A 27,701-nucleotide genomic window follows, 5' to 3' on the forward strand; every position below is an offset into this window, starting at 1 on the left:
CCCTTTTGTTGCTTTAGTCTTCTCTTGACCCTCAAGCACAGCAGCTCTTTGACGCCCTCAAGTGGCAGGAATAGTCCACTGTAGCTGCTCTGTGACACACACACACAGTCTGGTTTCCATCACTTCACAGGACTTTACATTGACTTACATTCATTTTAGTTACTCTCACATTCACCAACACTGGTTTAAAACAGCATTTATACTTTATCAAGGAACAGAATAAAAACACAGAACTGTAGGTGCATTTTGTAGACATGGGATTATAATCTGAACACTTCACCACATTGAACAGTTAGGAAGAGTTAGGATTAAAACAAATAAACATATCTGGTGCTTTTGAAGAAAAAAAAATAATTGCAAGAGTCAGAATTTAATAGCACGTCTTGTCACATGTCTTTCTTCACAAGTACAGGTTGTTTCTGAATAATCCTGTAATAAGCCGGAGAGAGACCCTTGAGTTGTGGATGGCTTAGATTTCGGTCCAGTCTGCTAACGATGGCGATATTTCATTCACTATTGTTTATTTTGGAAGAGCAGGAGTTTACACAGCGAACCCTAAACCTAACCATACATACATACATACATATATACATACATCCATCCATACATACATGTATACATACATATGTACATACATATATATACATACATATATATACACACATACATACATATATACATCCATCATATACATCCATACATATATACATACATACATATATACATCCATCCATATACATCCATACATATATACATACATACATATATACATCCATATATACATACATCCAAATATACATACATATATACAGTACATGTATACATACATACATACATATGAACCAAAAAACATCTTTAACCCTCACCTCATCCTAACTACAAACACTGTCTTCACCTTAGAACCTTAATCATTGACATAATTATGTCCTCATGAGGAAGACAAGCCTACATCCACCCTGTGTGTGTGTGTGTGTGTATTCTGTTGTAGGGACCTACATCTGTTTACGCGCTCACATCATGGGGACTTGTCTTTCTTATGGGGACAAAAATCAAAGGAGGGGAGGATACATTTCCTGGAGACTGACTTTAACCTTAAGTTTCTTTCTGTATAAGACATCCAGTGTGTACATTTAGTTGTATGAAATGTTGTTTTCCATTTCCAGAGAATGTAGCCAGGGCAGCTCAAAACCGCCATGTTGGACTGGCGCCATGTTTTTTACAGTGGCCCACAATGGACCAACTAAACATCTTTTGAGTTTTGATGCTAACAGAAGGCTTCATAGTTTCATCAACACACTTGGAAGGGAAGGGTGAGATGAGGGATATTCAGCTGCAACATGCAACTAAATTTTACACACTGTACCTTTAAAGCATGGAAAAGACTTCATTATTGAGTTTCATCAGCCGATTATTCTAATGCTTTCTATCCTGACATACACACTGAAGGAATCTCTCCATCTCTGAAACACTGACATGTTGTTATTGTCCAAACTCTCCTTTTTCTGGTTTCTTTGCAGCATAGTTAGTTTTTGCCAGTGCAGTGTCAGAGAGGCCCTGTGATTGGTTAAAGCCGGTCATACTACAAACTTAGTTGTGAAGTAGTAGTGTTGTTCTCGCTCAGATCACTTGATTTACATTATGCTGAAAGTTATTATGGTATTATTGACCGACCATGCCAAATAAATAAATAAATAAATACAGACAACTGCACCTTTAATAAATGGTCTTATTAATACTTTCAGATTACAATCTAACATGTGTGGAGGATACAACAATCTCAAAGCTGTCACACACTGAAAAATCGACACTTTAGTTCATGCCAAAGAAAGTTAAATTTAAAAGGTTAAAAGACAAAAACTAAAGTAACCGGATTGAGCTAGTGCCGTCATCTGGGATAACGTCCTTTATGTTCCCTATACACAGTTAAAGTATTTACTTATGGGGTAAACTCCAAAAGAAAATCTTAAACTATATCTGGAAAGAAAAATATCCAAGAATTAGATACACAATATTAAACTTTTGCATTCATTTATGGTCTACTGGCTGCTGGTGTTTAATTGTTGTCTTGTGTTACCTCCCTTCCCCTTGTGTTTTCCTGCCAGTCTGATTGTCTGCCCCGCCCTGATTGTTTCCACCTGTGTATATTATAGACGTTTTTATCCAAAGCGACTTACAATAAGTGCTTTTAAACATTTGGGTACAAACAAGAGCTAGAAGTAAGTAAGAGCTTCAAGTAAGCCAAACTACAAAGTGCTAGTCATAAGTGTGACTAACACTTATGACTATTTTTTCATTTATTTTTTATTTTTTGTCGTCGTCTTAGTCGAGGTAGAGTTGGAAGAAATGTGTTTTTAGTCGGCGGCGGAAGATGTGGAGGCTTTCCGCTGTCCGGATGTCGATGGGGAGTTCGTTCCACCATTTGGGAGCTAGGACAGTGAACAGTATCACGTTCTGCGAATGCCTCTGCGATCCTCTCAGTGAGGGGGCAGCAAGCTGGTTTGCCGATGCAGAGCCGAGTGGGCGGCCTGGGGTGTAGGTTTTGATCATGTCCTGGATGTAGGCTGGACCGGATCCGTTTGTAGCATGGAATGCAAGCACTAGAGTCTTGAAGCGGATGCAAGCAGTGTAGTGTGGGAGAATTTTGGTAAGTTGAAGACCAGTTGAGCTGCTGCAGTCTGGATAAGTTGCAGAGGTCGTATGGCACACGCAGGGAGACCAACCAGGAGGGAGTTGCAGTAGTCCAAGCGTGAGATGACAAGAGCCTGGACCAGAACCTGTGCCGCCTTCTGGGTTAGAAGAGGCCGCATCCTTCTGATGTTGTGCAACTTGTATCTGCAAGATCAAGCTGTTGCAGCAATGTTGGCAGTGAGGGAGAGATGATCATCAAGTGTCACACCCAGGTTCCTTGCGGTATGAGAAGGAGCTACCACAGAGTTGTCGAGGGTGATGGTTAGATCTGTGGTGGGAGAGCACTTTCCTGGGAGAAAAATAAATTCAGTTTTGTCGAGATTGAGCTTCAGGTGATGGTCAGACATCCACTGAGAGATGTCGGTCAGACAAGCAGAGATCCGTTCTGTTACATGTGTTTCAGAGCTGGGAAAAGAGAGAATGAGTTGGGTGTCATCGGCGTAGCTGTGATAGGAAAAACCATGAGAGTGAATAACAGAACCAAGAGAGTTGGTGTATAGAGAGAAGAGGAGAGGGCCCAAGACAGAACCCTGAGGGACCCCAGTAGCTAGAGGACAGGGTTCCGACACAGATCCTCTCCAGGTTACTCTGTATGTTCGGTTTTGAAGATAGGACGAGAGTAGGGTAAGTGCGGAGCCTGAGACACCTAGTTCTTGAAGGGAGGAAGTAAGGATCTGTTGGTTAACTGTGTCAAACACTGCAGAAAGGTCCAAGAGGATGAGCACAGAGGAGAGAGAGGCAGCCCTGGCAGTTTGGAGTTGCTCAGTGACAGCAAGAAGTGCAGTTTTGGTCGAGTGACCTGCTTTAAAACCAGACTGAAGAGGATCAAGAAGGGTCAAGGGTGGGTTCACTCTGGCCTCTTTAAGAGAGTCCGGAAAGCAACCAGATGATAGAGATGTGTTAATGAGATGGGTGAGGAAAGGAAGAAGTCAAAAGCAATTGACTGAAGAAGGTTATAGAAGGGATAGGGTCAAGGGGGCAGGCAGAGGTTATTAGGGAAAGAACTTGATCATGATCATGTTTTTGGACATGTGAGAGCAAGCAGGGATGTGAACCAGCAACCTTTTTGCTGCAAGGCAACAGTGCTAGCCGTGTCTCTGTGTGTGCCTGTCTGCCTGTCTGTCTGTCTGTCTGTCTGTCTGTTTGTGTTTCCACACTTGCCAGTATGACCAACAGAGGCCGACAGACGCTTGTTGCGTGAATGGCGTGACGTCTTCCATCTGTGATGCCTTGTTTTCAGCCCTGGTGCTTTAGTTCACAGTTGAAATGGTCGTCACACTCCTCCATACAATGAAACACAATAGAGCGTTTGTTGTGGAGCTAACCCAGCAGCCGCCCTCTGCCAATCTGCTTCCAGCTTGAACACACACACACACACAAACAGGAGCCTCAGGAGCTCCCTCACATAAATAATGATGTCCTGGCAAAGCCCTCGCTCAATATGAACTCTCCTCTGTGCCAAACTTTTCCCCCCCCATAGCCGGAGCATGGGGCTTTTTGTATTGTTGGCATGACAACCTCTCGGCTAATGGGACCGACAGGCATTGTCTGTCTAAGGCCTTTGCACGCAGCTGCGGGCTTAAACAATTTGAAATCCTTTTTTTTGACCAACTGCAAGTCAAGCAAGGCGGCATGGAGCCTCACAAAGGTTTGTTCAGTAAGAATGAGAGAAGTTTATCAACGTGGATTGAAAAGCATCTTTATCTGTGACAGACTGTTCATGCTGTTACTGAAATGTGTATTTTTAATACATTCAACCAGTGAATGAACAACAAAGACACATTAGTGTTCTTAAATCATTCACATGCAAAAATAGGACTATTTTGCTTGTGAAAAGTTAAGATAAGATAAGATAAGTTAGGTTTATGAAAAGAGAAGAGAAGTTAATTTAAGTTAAGACAAGGTAAGACAAGGTAAGATAAAAGAAGATAAAGTTAAGATAAATTTAATTAAGATCAGATATGATAAATTGCATTGAGATAATTTAAGGTAAAATATGTTAAGTTAAGTTAAGCTGAGAGGACCACAAAGGGTAGAACAAGAATAGAAATGATTATTGTTTCACCGACATGAGGAAAATACTGGAATTAAAAAGAATCTTTTTCTTTTTTACTTCAGGAAACTTCAGGATGTCTACTGTACTTCTACAGTGACTTCTAATGTCAGAGGTCACAGTGTTAGTACATTAAAGCAGAGTCCAGTGTTTGGAGAGTGCATGTGTGTGTGTGTGTGTAAATTATTCAGGAGTGCTTGGTTTCTCACAGGGAGGATAGAAGTAAAAGCAAAGCATCTTCCTCTTCTCCTCTTCACTCTATTCACTCTACTCTCAATTATTCATGGTTGTAATTCTGTGAAAGGCCTTCAGCTCTCTGGTGCTGCCTCTTTATCACTCCATCTTTCCTACCCTCCTACGCTCAGATGTTCCCTTCAAAGCCGACACATTCAAATCAAGTCATTTCTTTCTATAATTCTGTTACTCATCTTCTACCTCTTTATCCTCCACATGAGGGTCATGGGGAGCGCTGGTGCCAATCCCAGCTGACATAGGTAAAAGGTGGGGTACACCGGGGACTTGTGTTGTGTGTCATTTTTTTTTAGAATTTTTCTGTGACTTGCTCACTTACTGTTAGACTGGAGTCATACTTTGTGCACCTGCAAGTCCCCTGTGGTCCACTATGGTGTGTATTGCAGTGACGTGCGGCGAGGTTCATGACTGGGGAGGCACTCGTCAGATGTACAAATATATAAGCTATATTTCAAGTTTGACCTTAATTGAAACATGAAGTTGTTTTAAATACTGATTTAATCAATTCCATACTGTTCACCTCAACAATAAACTGAACTGAACCACTCACATCGACGCCCTGTACAAAAAGGGTCAGAGTCGCCTCCACCTCCTGAGGAGACTGAGGTCCTTCGGAGTGTGCAGACCTCTACTCTGGAATTTTTATGACTCTGTGGTGGCCTCTGCCATCCACAACGCTGTGGTTTGCTAGGGAGCAGGCAGCATGGACAGGGACAGAAAGAAACTGAACAGGCTGGTCAGGGGGGCCGGCTCTGTACTGGGTCGCTCGCTGGAATCGGTGGAGGAGGTGGGACAGAGGAGGACGTTATCCAGACTGTCCTCCATCATGGATAACACACTCCACCCATTGCACCTGACTGTGGAGGGGCTTGGCAGCTCCTTCAGTGGCAGGCTCCGGCACCCTCAGTGTAGGACGGAGCGCTACCGGAAGTCCTTCATCCCCACTGATGTTCGGATATTTAACTCCTTAAATGTCCACTCACTTTCCTACGTACCTCTGATTATGGTTGTAAACTTCAGTGTTTATCTTCAGGATTTTTTTTTCTTCTGTACTGAGTGCACATCTCGGTTTAGTCTATACACTGTGTGTACATTTTTGGATATTGTGCATTCTATCTTATTTTTATCACTATTTTTATTACTTACTCTATATAAGAGTGTAATTTTTTTACTATATTGTATTGTATTTTATTTTATTCTATTCTCATTCTTATTCTTACGTTTTTCTTTTCTTTTTAATTATTATACCCTTGCACATTTCTGCACCTCTTTGTCACTTTAACTGAGCTCTTGTAAATGTGTGTTTCCCCCATGGGGGAGGAATAAAGTCATTCATTCAGCAATACGATAGCAAGAAAAACAATATTTATTAATATATTCGATGTTTCTAAATTTAAATGGTTTTTTTTGGCCGATCTCTTTTTTTGAATTCAAATTGAAAATCATGTATTGTCTGACCTTTATGTATATATATATATATATACACGTATATATATATAGAAAATGGTTGAAAAACTTGTGAAAAAATTTGACTTTAGCAAGTGTAACAAGGACAACTTGGTGACTTTAGCTTGACTGAACTTTCATTTATTTAGTTTGTCAACCACTTTCTGTTTTCCATGTTTTCTGGTATATTTATACACTGATACATAATGAAAATAAAAGTCGTCAGCATAACTAGGTACAGAAAAAGGACTTTTCTTAAAATCATCTGGTAGATTGATGATGTAATGGTGTGTGATGTGATGCAAGAGGATTAGACTTCTGTGAGGATACGTATTATTCAGATTCAGTGTGTGTTAGTGTGTTTGACCCAACTGTAATCCTAGGGTCTGCACTGTAATCCAACACACACACACACGGAGAAGATCTTGTAAATACACATTCATGTTTATTACATGTATTATTTACATAAGACTATAGATCATTGGACTTTTTGATGTAGACTTTTCATTTTAAACATTCACAATCCCTTTTTCTTCTCAAAAGAAAAAGGGATTCATATGCAATAGTAACAACTATACAAAGACAGTCTGGTAAATACAATAATTTACTTTAAAAGTTTTTTTTTTTTTTTTTTTTAAATCTTTAGTCATTGCAAACCACATGTGACAACAAATGAAACACACCGCCAGCTCGACACTTCCTGTCACAAATATTGTTTTTCTTCTTCTTCCCTCATGGCGGAGCTGAGTGATCACAAGACTAGAGCTCTATGTGTAAGCTAGTGTTCAAAGTCATGCAGATATTTCACTGATATTTGTAAAAGTGCCTTCCACTTATGCATAAGGGTTATTTCCGTGTTCTCAACACGATCACAGAGCCAGGCGTTGATTCTGATGTCGTTAGCATCAGAAATGACATCATGTGTCTCTGCTTCAGACCCAGTGAAGCATGTTTCGCCTCGTCCTCTCAGTGAACTACACAGAAACATCCATCTTTAAAGGCTGAAAATAAACAACAACAAACATGAATGCTATTGTTACCCCCACCAGAAAGGTTATGTTTCCAGACATGTTTGTTTGAGCCGCGTTAAACCTTCTTGAAATGTAGATAATATCCCAAGGAAGAAATGGTCAGTGCTGATCTGGACTGGAATCTAGACTCAGGGTCACTGTACATACAGTGAGTGTAGAAACACTGAGGGCTGGTCATACTCTCCGAGTCTGCATGTACGCAGAGGTCCACTAGATTTTGTGACACGACTGGAAAACCCGATTTGTTCTGCACATGTGCTCAGTGTGACGACTTCCCATGACCTCTGACCTTACACTGCACACTTTTTACTCCTGGCACAAAATTATTTTGTAATTTTGCATTCTTCTGCCACCCTCCACACATGATATATACACATGCTCATTTCATATCTCTGTAATGACACTTCAGCACTGCACTTTAGTTATATTGAGAAAACTTCAATTATAAGTTCTTGAATTAAAAGGAATCTCTGAACTCTGAAATGACTTAAAGTGGAGGAAGTCACACTGCGCACATGCACACAACAAATCTGTAATGACCACATTACGTACATTTTGTCATCCACCCAAGGACAGACAAACTCGTACACAACTCCAGTTTGACAGTAACGCGGCTCTCGCCAAACAACGCTGTCTTGCATTTACATCAGAAATCAGAGCTGGGAGTGGCAAAAAAACCATGGACCCAAACATCATTGTTAGCAATACCAGTCAATAATAATCTCTACATGGTATTTGGCATATGCAAACAGCATGATTCAAAATCAAACGGTGCTATGTGTATGACTGAGTTGCTGTGAGATAAAGAAATAAACATAAAAAAAGCAGTGTTAGGAATCCTGACATAAACTGATGCCAGGTTGCTCTGCGTTCATGGAGAGTTCCTTCATCTGGGACTGGAACTCCCCATGACATCGGAAATTCTAACATATGGAAATAGGTTGAGGCGGAGCTTTGTAACGTGTGAACAGATCTGTGAAGCCTCTCTACAAAGACATGTGACGTATGTATGACCGGGCCTGAGAGGTTTGCACTCTCTGACTGATTTCTCTAGTTTTATTAAGTAATCCTAATCTAAGTGCATCAGCTGGTTGTATATAATTTGATGATTTAATGTTGTTTTTCTTTTTTATAACTTAGCATTATAGAAACACTATGTCAGGTACGGACGCTCTTGCATAATTACGTATTTGAGCATGAACTGATTCATGACAACATAAAAGTAGAAAAAATAAATGGTGTAAACAATCAAATGCAACAGCACATACAGTTAGTAAAGTTATTAAAATATATGTATTTTATATATATATATATATATCTATATATATATATATGTGTGTTGGATGATGTTTAAATCAAGTGTGTGTGTGTGTGTGTGTGTGTGTGCAGGCACCTCTTATGGAAATGTGGTTACATTTATTGATTCTTCTATTGAGACAACAGTACATTCCAGGTTCTTCTAAAATGAAGTTCTGGTTCCTTCATGGTCAGCTGGTGCTACTGGGTGGATCCCAACCCCTCCATTCAGGCTCCACCTCTTAAGGAGTCTGGATATGGGACGGGGCTTCTGAGGTACTGTATCTTTTTTAGGCTGAGCTGGAAGAGGGAGAGAGGAGGTAGAGGACGTGCTCATGCCAACTCCTTCCTGTGTCCTTGTGGCGGGAAGATGAATCTCCTCTTGGAGGCCTCTCTCAACTTCGGGGAGGAAAAGCGGGTGGCCCAGCGCGAGGGGGGTCTGCGGTTGGCTGGGCGGGCCGGTCGTAGGAAGCAGGAGTCCAGGGGCGGAGCCACAGGAGAGCGTGGCAGGTCCTGCCAATGACAAGCAGCTGTCAGAGGAAAGTGACGTTTTCACAGCTCACTGAACATGAATGAAAGAGAGCGAGAGAAGAGAAGGGAAGCATGGATCCAATGAAAATAATTGTCTAACTAACAATTTGGAAAACTGTGCCTTGAGGTTGAGACAGCAAAGAATTGTGCAAAAGAAAAAAGGATCAAAAGTAAAATTTTATTTATCTTCTACTGATACATTTATGGTTATTTAGTTTGCAGAGCAGATGGAGCTTACTTTAAAAGTGATCATATCAATATTGCTACATTGAGTTCATACTGTCATTTTGTATAAATCAAAGAGCTGCTTTGATGTTTCACCTTTATTACACAGTGAATGTGAAGCGACTGCAGGTGGGCCCCTGGCCCATGAGGTGGCCCCTGGTCCATAGGGCCACCTGAGATATCCGCCATCCAATTTTGCAAGATATTTACGCTAAGTGGCCTTGGTGGAGTGATTTCTCTGGTATTTAAGTTGTCCTTATTGCTTCCCCGTGTTTTTTCCTTGTGTGAATTATGCAGCATAACTTGTCACTGAAGCAGTGGTGACAACAGTGAGTGACGCATAGGAACATAAACCTGTTACAGCTCAAAAGGAATGATGTCATAATTTTCTAAGTCTTCTAACAGTCATTTCTGCAGGAGGAAAGTCACTAACTTACACTTTTACTTTTTATAAATACAATTTACAACTCAACATATTTGTGTTTATAAAAGTTGCAGTGAGTGAAATATTTAAGTGTTAGTGACATGTGTCTCACAGTCTCAGGCTCTGATATGAGCATCAATCAGGGGCCACAGATTCACACAGAGACGGTGCTCTCTGCCTGTGAATAACACTCAGAGATGGATTCCCTTCAAACATGTTGCTGCAGTCACTAATAACAACATGTCCATGGATACAAATGAAACAGTACTATGTGTATGACTGATTTACGACAGAAGTGCTCTTAACTTTAAAAGAAGCTGTGTTTATATCTTGGAATCGGGCTTACCCCCGGGGTATGTGAGGTTGTGCTTTGTTGGAAATTTAAGATCAGGGTTAGGCTTAGTTATTCACAGTGATGGCAATAGTGTGTGAAGATCTAATAAAGGACAAATTCCACTAAACAAAATAAAAAGATTTTTGCCTTTAGTACAGCTGATACACATCCATGGTCGTGAACTTCAGCGAGGATTTCTCCAGCCGAGCCAAAACGTGTTTATAGAACACTTCTCTAGTCTCTAGTCTCTGTGATGACCACTCAAAGCTGCTGTACCTTTTCTATCACTCATCGATCATCTTTCATACACATTCAGGAGCAACGTGGGGTTAAGTGTCTTGCCCGAGGACACATCGGCAAGACGACTTGCTCTACCACTGAGCTGGTGGTAGAAACAAATAAACAAACAGAATTCTTTTTCTGAATCACAGTTGACTCTCTCTCTCGAAGTAACACCATTTTATCACCAACGTTAAAACACGGTGGTGTAAATAGGCCGAGCAAAGTCAGACTTTTCACAGAAGGCAGATTTATTCTCTGCCTACATCATCCTCCTCTTCCTCACATATACTTCACACACTGGTATACCAGATTAGATTATAACACATTAGACTGCGATAGAGTGAGAGATAATGTGACTTTAATATACCCTGGTACATACAGTATAACAGTATCTCTTTTCCTGCAAGTACCAGGAAGCTTGCGTACCACTGGTGGTACACGTACAGCATTTTGAGAACCATGGAGCTATACAATCACGTTCTCAACCATCCATGCAGTTTAACACTTCTCTAAACAAAAGCTAAAAACAGCTGAACTGACCTTTTTCTATCAGTGTATGTGGAGACTGTAGCTGTGACGCCGATAGAGGACACAGCAGGTGTTAGATAAAGGACAAATCTGAGATTTATAACACACAACAATGCAAATTTAGCAGATTATACATCTGTTCCAACACTGTGTGAGCGTTTTTGTTCACATATTCATGGCATTGACTTCTCCATGAGAAATGAAAATGTTTTGATTAGGATTAGGCCATGAGATGAGAGCAAGGTGTGTGTGTGTGGGAGTGTGACTGATCACTCTGGCCTGATTTATAAATAGTTCACCTCTGGGTGTTAGATTTCTGTTACAGGATGGTGCAACAATCTAATCCATGGTGACGTGAGAGGATGAAATGACGGATCCACCAGTGACTGACGGGCTGAACAACCTGCAGGAAGTCGTCATGAGCTGACAGGACAACACGTCAGTAAAGAGACAGCATCTGCGTCATGGAGACGTCTCCATTAATAAATCATTATACAGAAAAAGCCATGTTTGACTGGTGACTGGTGAGTAAATTCACCATTCCCTGTGATGTTAATCCACCAGCCCGCACACATGACCACAGACCATGCGGCAGTAATGTAGGAACATCAAAGAGAACAAGTTCACATCAGATGCTTGTGACAGAAAAATCCACCTGCAGGTTCTGACTGTGGCAACATTTTCTAAATCATCTAAAAACAAATCCAATGTGGACAATTTAAAAAAAATCAAATTTAGGTAAAAAAAAAAATCCTAATCTTGTCATTTTGACTGTCTTTACATCGACGTTGTCTACTTTTGCAATATTTATTTTACAGAAACTGAACATCCCAGCCAGCATGTCATAAGGGTTATAATGGGGCTGACATTATGGGTCCCAAGCGGGTTTGTATGTGGTTTCTACAGTGGCCCCACCCACATTTGCCCACTTCAAGCCCAGGTCCTCTTAATACCCTTTCCAGGCTACCTGGGTACTAATGCCGCTTTCCCACTACATAGTCCCGGCTCGCCTCGCCTTGCCTCGGCATGACTCAAAACAGTACCTCCTCATTGAGAGTGGAGTCATCACAGCATTCAAGACTTTGTTACACGACACACACAAATTAATGACTAGCAGTTCTCTTTAATGTACTGAATCATTATAATCAGTTCATTAAAAAGACTTGTTCAGTACTTCCTGTGTGACTGGAGCACAGACTCACCATCGCTGCTTTCTGAATACACTGTTACGCTCAGACTCCTGTGTTAAATATTCACATTGTAGACGTTTCCTTGCTAGAGTCCTCCCTCCCTTTGTTACAGTCTGTAGTCTTACCCATAGAGGTCACTGGTTCTTACACAGTGTACCTTCAACAAGAAAAAAACCCTCACAGTCATATTTCATTCTTAAAAATGTGTGAGGTGGATTTTTCCTTGTAGCAGAATATTCAGTCCATCTCCACCAGAAATCACATAAAAGCAGGTGATCTGAGTGAGTGAAGGATGAGTGTGCAGCAGCCGTCTTCAAAGGCCTGGTTAGTGCGAGAGGAAAATGGAGAAAATTCATTTTAAGAAGGGGGGGAAGAAGAGAGCCCGTTCATGCTGACAGACAGACGGACGGACGACCTGCTAGAAACACGTTAGACAAACATCAACCTCAGGAACATGTGACACATCCAAGAGTCATATCTGTTGTGTCATGATCACATGGTCCAACCCGGGTGTAAACATCCAAATGTGATGCTGTCAATCATCAAAAAAACAACCTGACAACTCTCTGAGTCACATGAGGACCATACCGGTGGTTTTACAGGATCACTGACACCGCTTCAACCACGGGCCTTTCTGTGGGTTAGGGTTAGGGTCTCCAGCCCACAGACCAAAAACATGCCGATTAGGATCATTCTACACTTTAAATTGAGTGAATGGTTGTTTGTCTCTGTGCATTTGCCAGGGTGCCAAGGTCAGCTGGGATTCGCTCTAACTATTAGCGATTATTCTTGTGATACTACCACCTCATAAAGTCCATACTAAGCAAAGCATATTGAGGGAAAACTCTTAGTTAATGACTTACCCTGGATTTCCACTGGACGCGGAACGGCCGCGGAACGGCCGCGGCGCGGTTCTGCTTCGTCCTCTCCCAAACGTCAATCCCCACCGGGCGCGTTACGGCAGCGGCGCGGAGCCTTTGGAGCCAGCGGTATTCACGGAAGATCGCGCGATAATCTCGAACGGACGCGAGATCCCGCGATAGACTGTGTGTATAAAGGAAACAACAACAACACAGCTTCTTTCATTTCTCCACTTCCATAATCAGTCTCTCGTCGTCCATTGTCTCCGAGACCCTCGGATCAAATGACTGTTGACCTGGGAGCACCGGTTATGACGTAACGTTGAGGTGAAGTTGTGACCTGCGTATTGTGTTTTATTTTGAAAGGGGGGCGGAAGTGTTTTACTTTGATACTGTGTCGGACTTCCTGTCTTGTGCGATCTGCTTCGTTGAAATTTACGAGGTTCAGCAGCGGCAACGGAAAAAATAGAACTGATTCCTATCGATAGCGCTGCGGCGCGGCGAGCCGCTTCTGGGCCGCTGCTGATCCGCGCCGCAGCGCGGCCGGTGGGAATGCTCACATTGATTAGAATGGAAGCTATTTGCAACGGCTACCGCGCCGCGGCCGTTCCGCGGCCGTTCCGCGTCCAGTGGAAATCCAGGGTTACAGGTTGTATGATAAGGCCATGCAGAATAAGGCAGTATAGGTAATTAATAATGACTAATTAAGAGCTGATATGTTACTAATTTGCATTCTAATAAGCAACTAATTCAGGATGAATATGAGTTCCCCAATCTAAAATGTTACCTTATTTTTTTCTGTTTTAGTTACTGTGCTCTCTTTACGAGAAGCATCATCTTTTTTAAATGTTTAGTGAAATTTGGTGTTTTATTATATTTGACCAGTATTTGACATCATGTAGTGGCACCTTCTTCTTCTTCTTCTTCTTCTTCTTCTTCTGAATGAATGAATGAATAAACGGAGCCTTATTAAAAACAATTCTTGATGGTGTTTTTTATGACATGGTATGGCACTAGGAAACAGTAGAAGTGATATAGTATGATGAATAGACTAAAACATGCAAAAACACCAGTATGGTCCTTCAAGTAACAGATGATCTGTTATTGTCAAAACAGCATGCACACACACACACACACACACACACACACACCACCATTTGACACCAATCCAGTGGCTTTGCTTATCACTTTGCTGTCCTGTCCATGCAATAATGAACACAGTGAAGAGGGGGAGGGTCTGCAGGGTGTGAGGTGAGAGGGTCTGTGTGCTGGGTGAACCCACCACCAAAGATCATAGAGGAAGAGGAGCAACTTACATCACGGAGACAAGCAGAGTTAGAGTCCCCAAGGAGTTGTTAGTATGAGAGTGTGGTTCTGGATCAGAGCACAGCGGACAGAGAGGAAGAGGAGGAGGAGGAGGAGGGAGGAAGGAAGGGGGGAAGATAGAGCGGGAAATGTTAATTGGTAAAAAATTGGACAAAGAGGAAGACACACGATAAGTCAGAGGGCAGATATAGGTCGACTGGGAGAAGTGTCTGATAACAGCGTGCAGACAACAGGGAGCAGTAAGCACACACACACATTCACTTCAGACTTGGAAGATGACCTTTGCTGTAGTTACACCCTGGTCAGGTACACTTGTATTAGAGATCATCATTTCATATGGAAAACCAAAGACACACCAAACTAGAGTTGGGAAATATGACAAAATGCTCACAGAAACGTCTACTGGTAGAGATTATTTCAAACGATCCCATGTGGGCAATTCTGCAAATCAATAAGCGGGAAATTATTATCTCTAAATGCAAGGAAAGTCTGTAATCCCATAACAGGCTTCAAATTTAGCAGGTGACTTACTAAGGGCACCGGTGTGTGCAGTGCTGACTTGAGTGTTGCTTGGATAAGAAATGCAAGAGATATCTGTAGAAACGCGACAGCTATGTTGTTAAAACAGAACACATTAATACACAATAACAGTTACTGCGCTATCATACCTGATTATTTAACAGGTATTTCATTCAATGTAAGAGGCAGTCATTTAATCAAAATGATTATTAATTCATCATTTTGATGGGTTAGGGTTAGTAATGATTGATTCAACTTTAATCATTTGTTACCCACTGGTATAATTTGTACAGATTTATATTAGATAAACAAGATTAAACAGCATCAGTGTTTAATCAGTTAATCAGTGAGTAACAGAGATGTCTTTATGCTAAGCTAAACAAGCTAATTATCTATAGATTCTATTCTGTTTTGTATGACCTGTTAATGAAAGGTTGTAAACCTTTTATGCTCTATTCTTTCCTGTCACCTTTCATTTGTCTTTGTAAAAATCTGGCAACTTCATGATCCCAAAAACAAGATTCATGCGAGTGCTTACAGTGCATGCCCCTGATTTCAAGTATAGAGTTTGTTAGTGGAACATTGATTTAATGTACAGCTTAATGCAGCATGTTCTACTTGTCTAGCTGGGTTCATTCTTAGCAACTTCCTGTTCACTTTTTGACACATCAATGTGAATTGTTTGTGATGGGTAGGTGAAGTATGTTCACATTGGTAAGAATCTACCCACTGATGATGTCACCATTTTTTTTTTCACATTTTCAAGAAATCCCTATCTCTTATAATAATCAGAATCAAAAAATCATTTTTTGGAACACATTGAACTGAAATTTAAATTTGGTTTGTGTACACAGGATCAGAGACGATTTAAATGTAACATGGTTCAGTGTATACCTCAGATGTGTATACCTCAGCGACATCTTAAAAGATCAGGATGAATGTTGTTATGTTTATGTACGATGGCAACAGGGATAAGCAGGTAAAGATGGTGTGTGAGTGTTTAAGCCTTGGCAGAGGTCTGTGCTCTCTGAGTGAACCTCCTTCTTCTCCCCACATGTCAGGTCAATGCATTTGGAAAAACAAGAGCTTTTCTTGGTTTATTTTGTTTCAATAACAGAACTTACTTAAAACTGGGAAAATAGAGGGAGCTGATAATAATTCATGACACAACTTTGATTCCATTTTCAGTCATTTCACGTCTACAGTTATACTCATGAATCATGACCATGGCTCCGGCTTTGTTGATGATAAATGCACAGAAATGAAAAGCCAAACTACAAGAAGGTCATGACAGCGGAGAGAAAAATACACGGGATAAAGACCAAGCAGAAGAAAAAGCAGCTGTATACAGGTGTGAAATCAAGTACAGTGTTACTAAGGAGTGTTAAATACTTTAACATTACCATTGCATCAGTCAGTGCTTTCAATCTGAGAGAGAAAAACATGAACATTTTAGTGACACTGCACAATACAACGTGACTGATTTCTTGCTTTGCTTTGTAGTTTTTCATCAACACGAGGTACAGCGATAAATATCACTGCCTCATAAAACATGGCCCCCAGATAAAGTGAATGATGAAGCGATGAATCCAGTGTGTCTGTATATTTACCTCCACACATGCAGATTGTCCTCTGTCTGAGTCGGCCTGCCTGCTGCTGTCCCTGCTGTGGTGGTTGCTCTGTCCTCCAGCCTGCAGCCTCCTCTCCTCTCTGATGTTCTGCTCCTGCAGCTTCTTATTGAGGATGCGGGCTGCGTTTTCAGCCAGCGTGTAGCCCGGCGGGGCGGACAGGTCCTGCCGTACACTCACCAGCTCTGGGTTTTTGTCCCCCTGAGTCTCCACGATCAGCTGCACAGGGCTGGGGGAACGCCCTCGAACTGTCCGCGAACACTCCTGCATGTTTCGGTCTGTGGCGAGAGCGGCTTGAGTTTGGCCGGGCTCGGACGTGGGGCGCGAGCGACTGGGAGACTTGTTGAATTTCTGAATGGAGTCATAAACAACAGGGGTGTGGTCGATGATATTGAAGAGGCTGGAGAGACCGTCGTTGATGGTGGTGTGGACGGGACTGTCGCGCGTGGTGGTAGAGCGAGCCCATGCAGACTCACTGCTGCTCTTCTGCGGTGTGGTGGGAGTGGGAGCACGGCTCGTGTTCGGCAGCTCTGGTTTATTATTTGTAGAGAGTTTGCGCTGAAGTTTGGGTGAGCCGTACTTTGGCGAGCAGCAGGGTCGTTCAAACTTACTCTGGATCACAGGAGAGTACTGAACCTTCCTGAGGCTGCGTGACGGGGAAGAGATGGGTGTACCGCCACCTTTGGGTGTGAGGCAGCGGTGGGGGCTGCTGGTCAGGTTCCGCAGCAGGTCTGTCTGCAGACCCACGCTGATTGTCTGTGTGGTCTGAGTGCCTCGCGTGGTGAGTCCGTTGGTCTGACAGGCAGTGTCTCGGACGACAGGCCCCTGTGGAGAGCGGATGGCATTTCTCACAGAGATGGCTACCTCCTTCATGTCATCACTCATGTTTCTGGAGAGCTGAAGCTCTAGAGAGGAGGCAAAGGCCACTGTGGGGCAGATAGGAGATTGACTGGGAGAAGTTATTAGCCCCCCACTCTCCAAAAGTCCACATGACCACCTCCCACTGCTAAACACCTCATCTGGACCACTGGCTCCCACCCCAGCTTCACCACCACCTGTAGCTTTGGTCCCCTTGGCATACAGGAATTCTGGGTCTTGGGCAGTGGGGTGTACCACTGCCCCAGATCTGGTGGGGCTGTGGAGGATGTGCCCCCCATAGTGCTCCGCTCCCACCCCCGCAGACCCTGCTCCATTGCCCTTCAGTGGGGACTTGTGGCAGTGCTCAGGGCTGCTCAGGGTGCTGGTGGTCAATGTGGCGCTGGTGGTGAGGAACCAGGAAGGTGGCTGGAATGGTTCAGGAATGGGTTCCCCTCCTTGTACATCAGAGGTTTTGTCTGTCCAAGCCTCCTGGGCAGGACCTGAGCCAGAGGTGGCTGATGGGAAGTCCCAGCCCTTATTGTTGAACTCCTCGATGTACTTGAGGTCATCTGGGGACAGAGGTGGAGTGACGTCGTCTTGGGCCCCATCCCCGTGACGAGTTTTGTCGGGGAGGAATGGCGAGCTGTCCATTAGCCTCTGGAAGTCACTCATGGAGCACACCGACTTAGCTCTGGAGAGAAAACACACACATGGTTTATGATCCCACTGCAGGTAAAATGAGCCTGTATACTTTGAATAGCTAATTTCAGTGTTATAAAATGGTGTGAAGTATTTGAGTGTGAAGTCACTTCCTTGCCACATGAGAAACTTTAAAAAATCAGTGTCACTTCAAGTAACAGTTATTAGAATTCCCCAAAGGACGAGTGAGCACAATATATATGAGGGAGTATAATGCTGCAGGAGGCGGAGAAGACTTGCAGCCTGTCACACTGTATTCACCGTTGTCACATATTGAATAATTTGCCCGTTAAAAGAATCACAGAGAATGACAAAAAGTCACCTGAGCAGACTGCCACCGCTCATCTCCTCCTCTGGGTACGCAGGAGCACCTTCTCTCTCCGAAATCTCATTCAGAGCCTGAAACACAACAGATAAGGTTTCAGTGTAACATCATTAAATAAGTGCAGCAGCCTTTAATAAAATATTCCAAAGTGAGTCTAATTTAAAACCTTAAAAATAAAACCGAATGGTATTTTACAGATAACCGCAGTCATCAGGATTCATCCTCTGGGAACCTTGGACATGGGCGATCCATGTGAAAACATTTTCTACAAAGCTTCTGATGATCAGCCATAATATTGTAACCATTTAAGTCAACGCACAACTCGCTACATGATTACAAAACAATGTTACTTTCTCCCATGGAATCAAACCACAAATCATCAAGTGCATTTTTAAGAACATTAGTACTACGCTACCCACAATCCTTAGGCTTGATTGGTGGAGCTCGCTGTTACTATGGAAATGTTTACCAACTTAGAAAATCATGCGAGGTACAATAGGATCCTTCCATGTGAATAGTGTTTACCACCGAGTATAACAATAACTTCTAGGGCTGCAACTAACAATAATTTTCATGATTGAACATTTTCTTGTGCAGTTGTTTGATCCATAAGAATGTTGATCTGTGTTTCAAACCTTGAAATGATGATGTTAAGTGAAACATTCAAAAAGGTGCCTGTGTTACCTCCTTCATGCAGGGAAACCTCTTCTCACTCTCAAGTCTGGAGGGTAGTGGCACCTCCAGGCCACTGAGGGGGTCCAAGGACAGTGCGTCCAGGAACAGGTTTTCCGTCAGACCTTTAAGCCTCAGTGCGGCCCCTTGTTCCTCAAGCATTGCCTCAGAGTCTGAGTGAGAGCGTGTGGGAGGGGCCAGGGGGAGTGTGGACGTACAGGGTGAGCGTGGGGAGTGAGGCACATTGCAGGGACTGTCCTGAGGAGAAAAGACACCTCCGGGGGCAAAGCTGCCATCTTTGACATCAATACCTTCGCTTCGCTGGGTGTTCAACTCTCTCTGCATCTGAACAAAGAACAAGTATGTCTGTATTAGTATTGGTACTGAGAGAATTCCTTTGAGTTCAACTGCTGCGTTCCCAAAGGTTTAGATTTTAGGTCACCCGTTTTTAATATCTACATGTTACAACTCTGTGGAATAGTGGGTAGCACTGTTGCCTTGCAGAAAAAAGACCCGTCTTTAACATGAACGATGGGAACCAAGTCACAGTTGAGAAACGTTGTTTTTTTTTTTTTTTAAATCACTGTCATGGACACAGCATGCGCACTCAAGCTCCTACTGCTACTTCACTGAGACGGAGAGCATGCACAACAAGGGGAGGAGCGAAGCAGTGTACACATGGGCTGCCAATTTGATATGCAAATGTCACGCGAGTGCAGACTGCAGCTATGATCCGCAGCGGCAGCATTTGGATGAAAAGAACGGCAAAGGAAAATGTAACATATGCTATAATATATTATTTATTATTTTAATTATAAAATAATATTTCTTTCAAGTCAACAAACAATTTGCATCGCCATTTAAAAACTCAACACCGACAGTCAAAGTGGTGGATGGAAGAAAATGTGCACTAATGTCACCAAGGACAGTTCAGGAGTCCTCTGCATTGTTACACTCAAAACTTTTTGTTAAAGTTTTTCTATATTAATATATTTTTTGTTTAGTATAGTTTTGCATGGAAGTTCATTGTAGACTGCTTAGTTTTTTTTTATTGTACCACAAATATAAAGGTGTTGCATGATTAACAAGTCAAAAGATTTCATATAAAGATCCAAAATAGTGAGTCAGTCTTTTGATCGGCTCCCTTCAAAGAGCCATAAATCCCATCTCTAATTCTGTGGGTTAACTGTACACTCTCTGTGTGTTTGCCCTGCGTGTCCAGGCCTATGTCAGCTGGGACTTGCTCCAGTGGTCCTGGTGACCCTCAATGAATGAATGAATGTTACCACTCAGGTGTGAGTTTCCATCGTTATGCTGACGACATGCAGCTTTACACTGGTGGATTTCAACTGTATGTAAGACATCAAACTAAGGATGGCACAAAAGTTTTACAGCTCAATCAGGACAAAACTGTGGTTTTAGTTATTGCTCCTGAACTTTCACACTTTCGTTTCAAAGGAAAATCACTGGCACTATATTCTGCAGAATAAGTCAAAAAGCTTGGTGTCATTTTAGACTTGACACCAAGACTTTGAAGTGTAAAAAGCTGCTTTTTTACCCTCTGAAAAAGAGGTCAGACCATTCCTCTCTCTGGCCAACACAAAGACGTTAGTCCTGATGGTCTCAGTCTGGATATATGAAGCTAGTATTGCTGTCTGTCAGTGTTTATCTGTTGGGAGGGACGTGGACGTACACTTGGACTTGGAGCTTCACTCACAAAATGTTAGTATTTAAGTACATGCAGACAAGACTCAACAGCCATCTCCTTTCCTAGGGATCTTTTCGTCTACTGCTACGTCAGAAATCACACCTACGACACCTGGGGTTGAGCTCTTTGCTCCAGGTTGGAGGTGAAACAGTATAAGACACATTATTCTTTTGATTTTCAGTCTGAGCAATCGGGTTTGTAACCTGTGCTTTATAGTTTGCTGCAACTTTGCTGAATAATGCATCTTTGCTCTGTGTCTCCATGCAGCAGAGTATCAGCACTTTTTTTTCTGTGTGAGCTGTTTTTAAGCGAAAGAGAGAGAGAGAGAGTTGCTGTTCTTGCTCTAACATATTAAGCAGAGCACATTCCCACTTTTTGCATCAGACACGATGGAAGTACGGCGCTCCTGTTCCACTTATGAATTCTCACATAGCAAATCCATTATTCTAGCCTGGCAAACCAGACCTACATCACACATAACTGGCAGGGTTCAATCCAAGCGGTGGGATAATAAACGGTTGTCTTTCAAATTCCCTCTGCACACAATAGATAGAGCTACAACCAATCAGAGCAATGAAGAAGGTGACGTAGTCAGAGCGCAAATAATATGAAAATTGTGGGCGTTCCTGTACATTCAGCAAGAATCTTTGAAAACAGAAGAAACCCCAAACACATGCAGAGAGATTACTGCATGTGTGAGGGGCCATAGAGAAAATACAGACAGAGTCCAACAGAGTCTCACCCTTTAATTGAGACTTGAACGTGACTTGCCAGTGTACTGGAGACGGGTGGAGGATGAAAAGAACGAGGAAGCCTCCGCATTAGAAACCACGACAGGTCGTTCAGATAAGCAAGACCGTGAGCCTACTCCCTCGAAGACACCTGGGCTTTGAAAAAGAGCTAATATTCGACGCAGCATCACCGAGGTATGTTAGCTATATTTACATGTATTACATGTAGCAGAGAGCGGCAGGAACTACACACGGAACGCTCGGAACTCTGTCGTCATGATGTTAAGCCCACACTCTGATTGGTCAAACCAGAGTTTGGATTTTGTAGCTTGTGAACTAATGAGGAGTTTCTAGACGGAACCCTGGCTGCAAATTCAATTTGCTACCGCTAGAGTGCGTCTAGATTTCTAGACTACCATTATTCAGTATCATCATCATTATTTATTCCATTTCTAGTGGGGACTCTCACTTTGGATGCTTTTCATAGTCTCCCACATATATTTAAAAACGTATAAATAAACGTAGTTGTCTTTCAACTTGTAGGTTGTGGGTTCGATTACAGGTGTGGAACAGGTGTGTTGACATGCTGATGTAGCATGAAAATGCGCTGCACATAGATGCAATGTATGAAAGTGTGAGTGAATGGAAAAACTGTCATGTAAAGCAGCTTTGAGTGGTCATCAAGACTATAAAAGAGCTTAATACAGATCATTTATACCATAACTCAACAGCAGACTCTTCCAATCACTAAGAAAATACCTTTCTGGACAGCAACTAAAGATTAGAAGGGCGGCGTGGTGCCGCTCCTCATCAAGACCTCAGATATTCCAATTTCAATAGAATGCACCATAATTCTCCAAAATACAAAATTAATCTAATTTATCTGTAAGCTATAGATAATCAACACACAACAAATGCCATGAAATCTCAATAAAATAGCAAATACATCATGAAATTTAATGGAGGAAAAAATCCACAAAGTTATTAAGTGACTGTAAGAGTCAAAGTCTGTGTTCTCATGCTTGGATAAAACAAAAGATCAATAGACTTTTATTTTGAAAATGCAGCCCTGCCTCTGACACATGAGCAGAGAGATGAGTATTATATGTATGTATATATGTATGTATATATAAATATATATATATATATATATATATATATATATATACATATATATATATATGTATATATGAGAAGACCAACAAGGATTTGCTCCTGACAACGTGACAGCCGCTTCATCAGCTGACACCAAAGGCACCACGAGGGTTGAGCTCACAACATCAGCATAGATTTTTACATGACACAAGCGGAGCTGTCACATTTGTTACGGTCACTGTGCCTTTGCCCTAAATGACATGCATGGTTATACAGAACCGCCAATGGTTTTACTTTGAGTAAATTGAAAGCCTGGTGTGTCTCTTTCAGACGCAGAAGGATACCTTGCACTCAGGGACACAGAAGGACGTGACAGGATGGTTCTGATCTGTTCTGTCCTCCTCACTAAAATGAAGGTGTCTACAAAGTTCCCATAGATCAAAGTTTCCTTTTTCTCTCTTTCAAAAGCACATTTAGAGTGATTCAGAACAGTGAGTAAATGGTTTATGTGTTCAGATTATCTTCAACTACTATTTCCAAGAATCAATGTAAACCTGAATTATAAGTCCTCAGTGTTTGGAAATATGGACATACACTACATGCATTTCACTGAGAAATGAAGAAGAAAATCTTGAAAATAGCTACTGAATGAAGCTTTTCTGAATTTCCCTACCCTGTCCATCTTGCGGTGGAGCTCCCTCATGGTGCCTTTCCATTCCTGTCGCTCCCAGTCAAAGCGCTCCAACAGCTCAGCGCGCTCACGAGTCCACTTCTTCTCTCCATGCTGCAGCTTCCAGCGAAGGTCCAGTGAGGTGCTGTGACTCTCAGCCAGCAGACGCCGTTGCTCCTCACGTTCCTGCTTCAAGGCCCACTCAGGATCTCCTGCTGCTTCCCCTTCACCTCCCTGTGCTTGGCCTCGTGTCTCCTCCTCCAACTGGTCACAGAGTAAAGAAAGGCCTGAGTGTGGTGCATTGATGACCTGTACAGTTTATTATATGGAATAAAAATCAATGCAGCTCAATGCAGGTTTACTTCTTCAGCTCATTTAGAAGAGATGCCCTCAAGTTCTGACACACTGTTCAGAACATCAATGACAGGATATACAAATAAACTTTTCCTAAATGGAGAAAATTAATTGAGTTCTTCATATTAGTTTAACAGCTGTTTTTCCTGTAATTACATATTCAAAATGACACTGATTGGTCCAAAAATGACAGTTCTGACAGTGTGTTTACTGTCGTCTTGCTGTTAATTGAGCACTCCACCAGTTTTCTACTTCAGATTGTTTCCTGGCCCTTTAAAGACGGGCGCTGAGATACCATCTGTACCTGTGCAACCTGGCACTTCATCTCTGCCCACTTGACCTCCCAGGCAGCTTTGTCATTGGCGTACGACTGCTGGAGTTGCCAGAGCCAGGACTCATCCTCCCGCAGCTCTTCTTGAAACTCTTCCAGCAGCGTCCGCATGGCCTGCAGCACGCGACGGTTTTCCCCCAACTGCACACACAAGATTCAGAAAAAACAGACACAAGTAGGAAAAATGTCAATGAACGCTCTTAGAAACACAGGAAGCTCTTTTCCTAATCTTGAAATCTTTGATGAACTCAGCGGTTTTTTAACAGTATGTCGTCCCTGCATTGTAATGGCTTTATAAATCAATTTGACTTGAACTTCAGGAATCTTGTCTGCTGTTTGCCTGTCCTTTGCTGTTTATTGCTCTCACTTGAGGTACAGAATAAAATATGCACACCTAGAAAACTGCAAATATAAAATCCTCCTTATTACTATTCAACAGATGTGAATGTGCTACTGGACGACAACATTCTACAGCCTTATCACGGCCACAACACTGTAGTTTAATTATAAGTCATTGTAATTATAAGGTGAATCGGAACTATATAAATAAAATTTAATTCGTACCCTTGTAAACATTACAACTAGCTCATTTCTTTTCACTACAACTATACAGTTGCATTGCTCAAATTGTGTCATATACTACACATATACCACATACTGTATGTGTGTGACTATGGTAGCCCTCCAGTTACAAGCCCAGCTCCCTTTCCACTTGGCCATGGGCTGTAAAATTGGTACGCCAAAGTGATGATTGTGATGTCCCAAGTAACAACAGGAAGCTTAAATTCTCCAGTCAAAAATTTCACTTGAGTTGTTGTTGTTCTCATTAAGTAAAATCTGAATCTAAATAATAAATAAAAACCCAACAGGAGTACATGCCAAAGTTTTGGGCAACAATAAATGAGGGCCCAGACTGTTTCATTATTTAAACTTGGGAGATGAATTGTACCACAACAAATCATCCATTGCCTTCCTGAATTCTGCTGCAGCTGTAACCACTTTTTGTTTTAATGAAATGAAATAAAAACTAGGACTGCATGCAGTCATTGCAGGGCCCTCGCATCCAGATGCAAAGTCCCCACGCAAGGAATATAGGAGCCTGGTGAGGAACTTTGTTGTCTGGTGCCAAATTAATAACCTGCAGATCAACACCTCAAATACCAAGGAGGTGGAGGTCATGCAGACCTACAAATATCTTGGCCTGTGGCTGGACAACAAGCTGGACTGGACAAGCAACACAAGGCAACTGTACAAGAAGGCCCAGAGCCGGTTGTACTTTCTGAGGAGGCTACAATCTTTTAACATCTGCAAGAAGCTCCTGTGGATGTTCTACCAGTCTGTGGTTGCCAGTGTTCTCTCCTACGCTGTGGTGTGCTGGGGCGGGAGCACAACTAAGGTAGACTTCCACAGACTGGAAAAACTCATTAGACGGGCCGGCTTGGTGGTAGGAATGAGGCTGGACCCTCTGGTGACAGTGGCAGAGAGAAAAACTCTTGACAAACTGCTGAGCATCCTGGACAATGCCAGCCACCCTCTGCACACTGTCATCAGCAGCCAGAGGAGCCACAGAAGCCTCAGCAACAGGTTGCTCCTCCCAAAGTACAGGACCAACAGGCTGGGGGACTCGTTTGTCCCCCGGGCCATCAAACTGTACAACTCCTCACTGGGGGGGAGGAGGGCAAACAAAACAAACAGTACGAACTAAACAAACAACTGTCCATAATCACAACTCACCAAAATGTGCAATAACCACAACAAAAACTCATAATAACATGTGCAATAAAACCATAAAGACATGTGCAATAAAACCCTGGGCAATACGGGGTAACTATAGGTGTGTGGGTATACATGTATGATAGATAGATAGATACTTAGATAGATAGATACTTTATTCATCTCACAGAGAAATTCACACATGTATATGTGTGTACCTATGTGTGTGTGTGTATGTATATATATATATATATATATATATATATATGTATGTGTATGTATGTATATATATATGTGTGTGTTTATGTGTGTATATACATATATATATATATATATATATATATATATATAGCATAGTTCATTTTAATCTTATTTTATTTTATTCTATATTTCATTCTATATTGTATGGTGTTTGATACCTGGGGTGTTTCTCTTTCCGGTCTCCTGTAAAGTGTGACTCTAATTTTAACAGTGCTGTGTGTGGATGTTGGAGTTGTTAATTTCCCCGAGGGAACCTCCCAAAGGGATTAATAAAGTCGTCTGTCTGTCTGTCTGTCAGCTCCCTCCACATTCCACCTTGGGGGCGCTATAGAGCCCTTTGCATTGCATGAGTTCGGGAACTATGCCGATATCGCATTTTCGCCAGACCTGACATCCATGCCAAGTTTCAGGAGTTTTTATGCACATTAACCCCCTCAAAAATGACTTCATAATCTGAAGGATAATGATAGGTTCCTCGCTCGGGCCTTAATGATGAATATCTAAGAAAATACATACATTTTTTTTAACAAATACAGCAGCATCAATACAAGAGCACTCACAGAGCGTAGACCTCCACCAAGGCTTAAACACTTACACATACCAGCACCTGAAACCTGAAATGTTTCCATTATGAAAGTGAATCCAGAATCTGTCTAGAATTTGATCTTCTGAGATATACACATCTGAACTTGTTCAATGGGATGTTTTACAGTTTTGCCAATTATAAGAGATAGGGAATAATTGAAAATGTAATTTGTTCGTGATGTCATCAGTGGGTAGATTCTTACCAAAACTGAATGGGAACATTCTGTACTTGGGTGATCAACTAGCCATCACAAACAATTCCAATAGCTCCATCAAAAACTGTAGACAGGAAGTAACAGAAAGACAAACTTACAGATGAACCTATGCTGATTAAAACATAACCTCCGTTCCTTGGAGGTGATAAGGTTATGTGCCTGAAATATGATTTGTGTTGTATTATGTTGTATATTGAGTTCAGCTCCATTTTCCTCTCATCCAACGAATGGTGTTAAACTATCTGCGTACCTCTCTTTGATGCCGCAGGTGTTGATCAGGGGACGACAGAGGGATGGTGAAGCTGGAGTCCATGACTTCCCCCGGAGTTGCTGGTAGACACAGTTTGTCATCTTGGTCCGACTCCCCCTCGGCATGCTCCATTATCACTCCCAACTCTGGAATGCCCTCCATCTTTTCAAACTAGAACATATCGGTGGAGAAAAGACACGTTTTAACTCATACAATCATTTATTTCTGCACTATCTGCTACACTTTCTGCTACATAAAAAACTGTATTGACACTGTCACCGTCAACAAAAGGGTCAGGGTTTTTCCAAATCAAAAACCCTGGATGAACAGCAAAGTGCAGTCCCTCTTAAAAAGCCGAAACGCCGCCTTCAAGTCAGGGGACAGGGCCCTGTACAGCGTTGCCAGGTCAGACCTGAAGAGAGGAATCAGGGAGGCCAAGGCGGCATATAAGAGGAAAATTGAGGACCATTTCGCTGTGAATGATCCCAGAAGAATGTGGCAGGGAATAAATCACATAACAAACTACAGAAGCAGTAACCAGGCGACTGCTAGGACTGATGCCTCGCTGGCAGAGGAACTAAACAGCTTCTTTGCCCGCTTTGAGACAGACAGGCCCTCAGC

The 27,701-nt window shown here is 42.2% G+C and overlaps 1 protein-coding gene across 7 annotated transcripts in view; it reads right to left on the reverse strand.

Annotated features, from left to right (window-relative positions):
* Positions 1-6,862: 6,862 nt before the first annotated feature.
* The window catches only part of LOC131464971 (microtubule cross-linking factor 1), a 63,888-nt gene continuing 43,049 nt past the window's right edge, over positions 6,863-27,701 (reverse strand). For 4 of the 7 annotated variants that reach the window (XM_058637367.1, XM_058637365.1, XM_058637363.1 and 1 more), the window contains 7 exons: positions 27,081-27,251; positions 24,030-24,197; positions 23,375-23,635; positions 19,180-19,512; positions 18,493-18,569; positions 16,596-18,162; positions 6,863-9,279 (listed from right to left, as the gene is read on the reverse strand). In XM_058637367.1, coding sequence (XP_058493350.1) covers positions 9,100-9,279; positions 16,596-18,162; positions 18,493-18,569; positions 19,180-19,512; positions 23,375-23,635; positions 24,030-24,197; positions 27,081-27,251 — 2,757 coding nt within the window. In that variant the 3' untranslated portion in view covers positions 6,863-9,099. Of the gene's footprint in view, positions 9,280-14,456; positions 14,515-16,388; positions 16,414-16,595; positions 18,163-18,492; positions 18,570-19,179; positions 19,513-23,374; positions 23,636-24,029; positions 24,198-27,080; positions 27,252-27,701 lie in introns of all 7 variants that reach the window. The other 3 variants (XR_009241281.1, XM_058637366.1, XM_058637364.1) reach the window with 3 other exon arrangements.

The sequence above is a fragment of the Solea solea genome, chromosome 1 (genome assembly GCF_958295425.1).
Source record: "Solea solea chromosome 1, fSolSol10.1, whole genome shotgun sequence".
Classification (NCBI taxonomy): Eukaryota; Metazoa; Chordata; class Actinopteri; order Pleuronectiformes; family Soleidae; genus Solea; species Solea solea.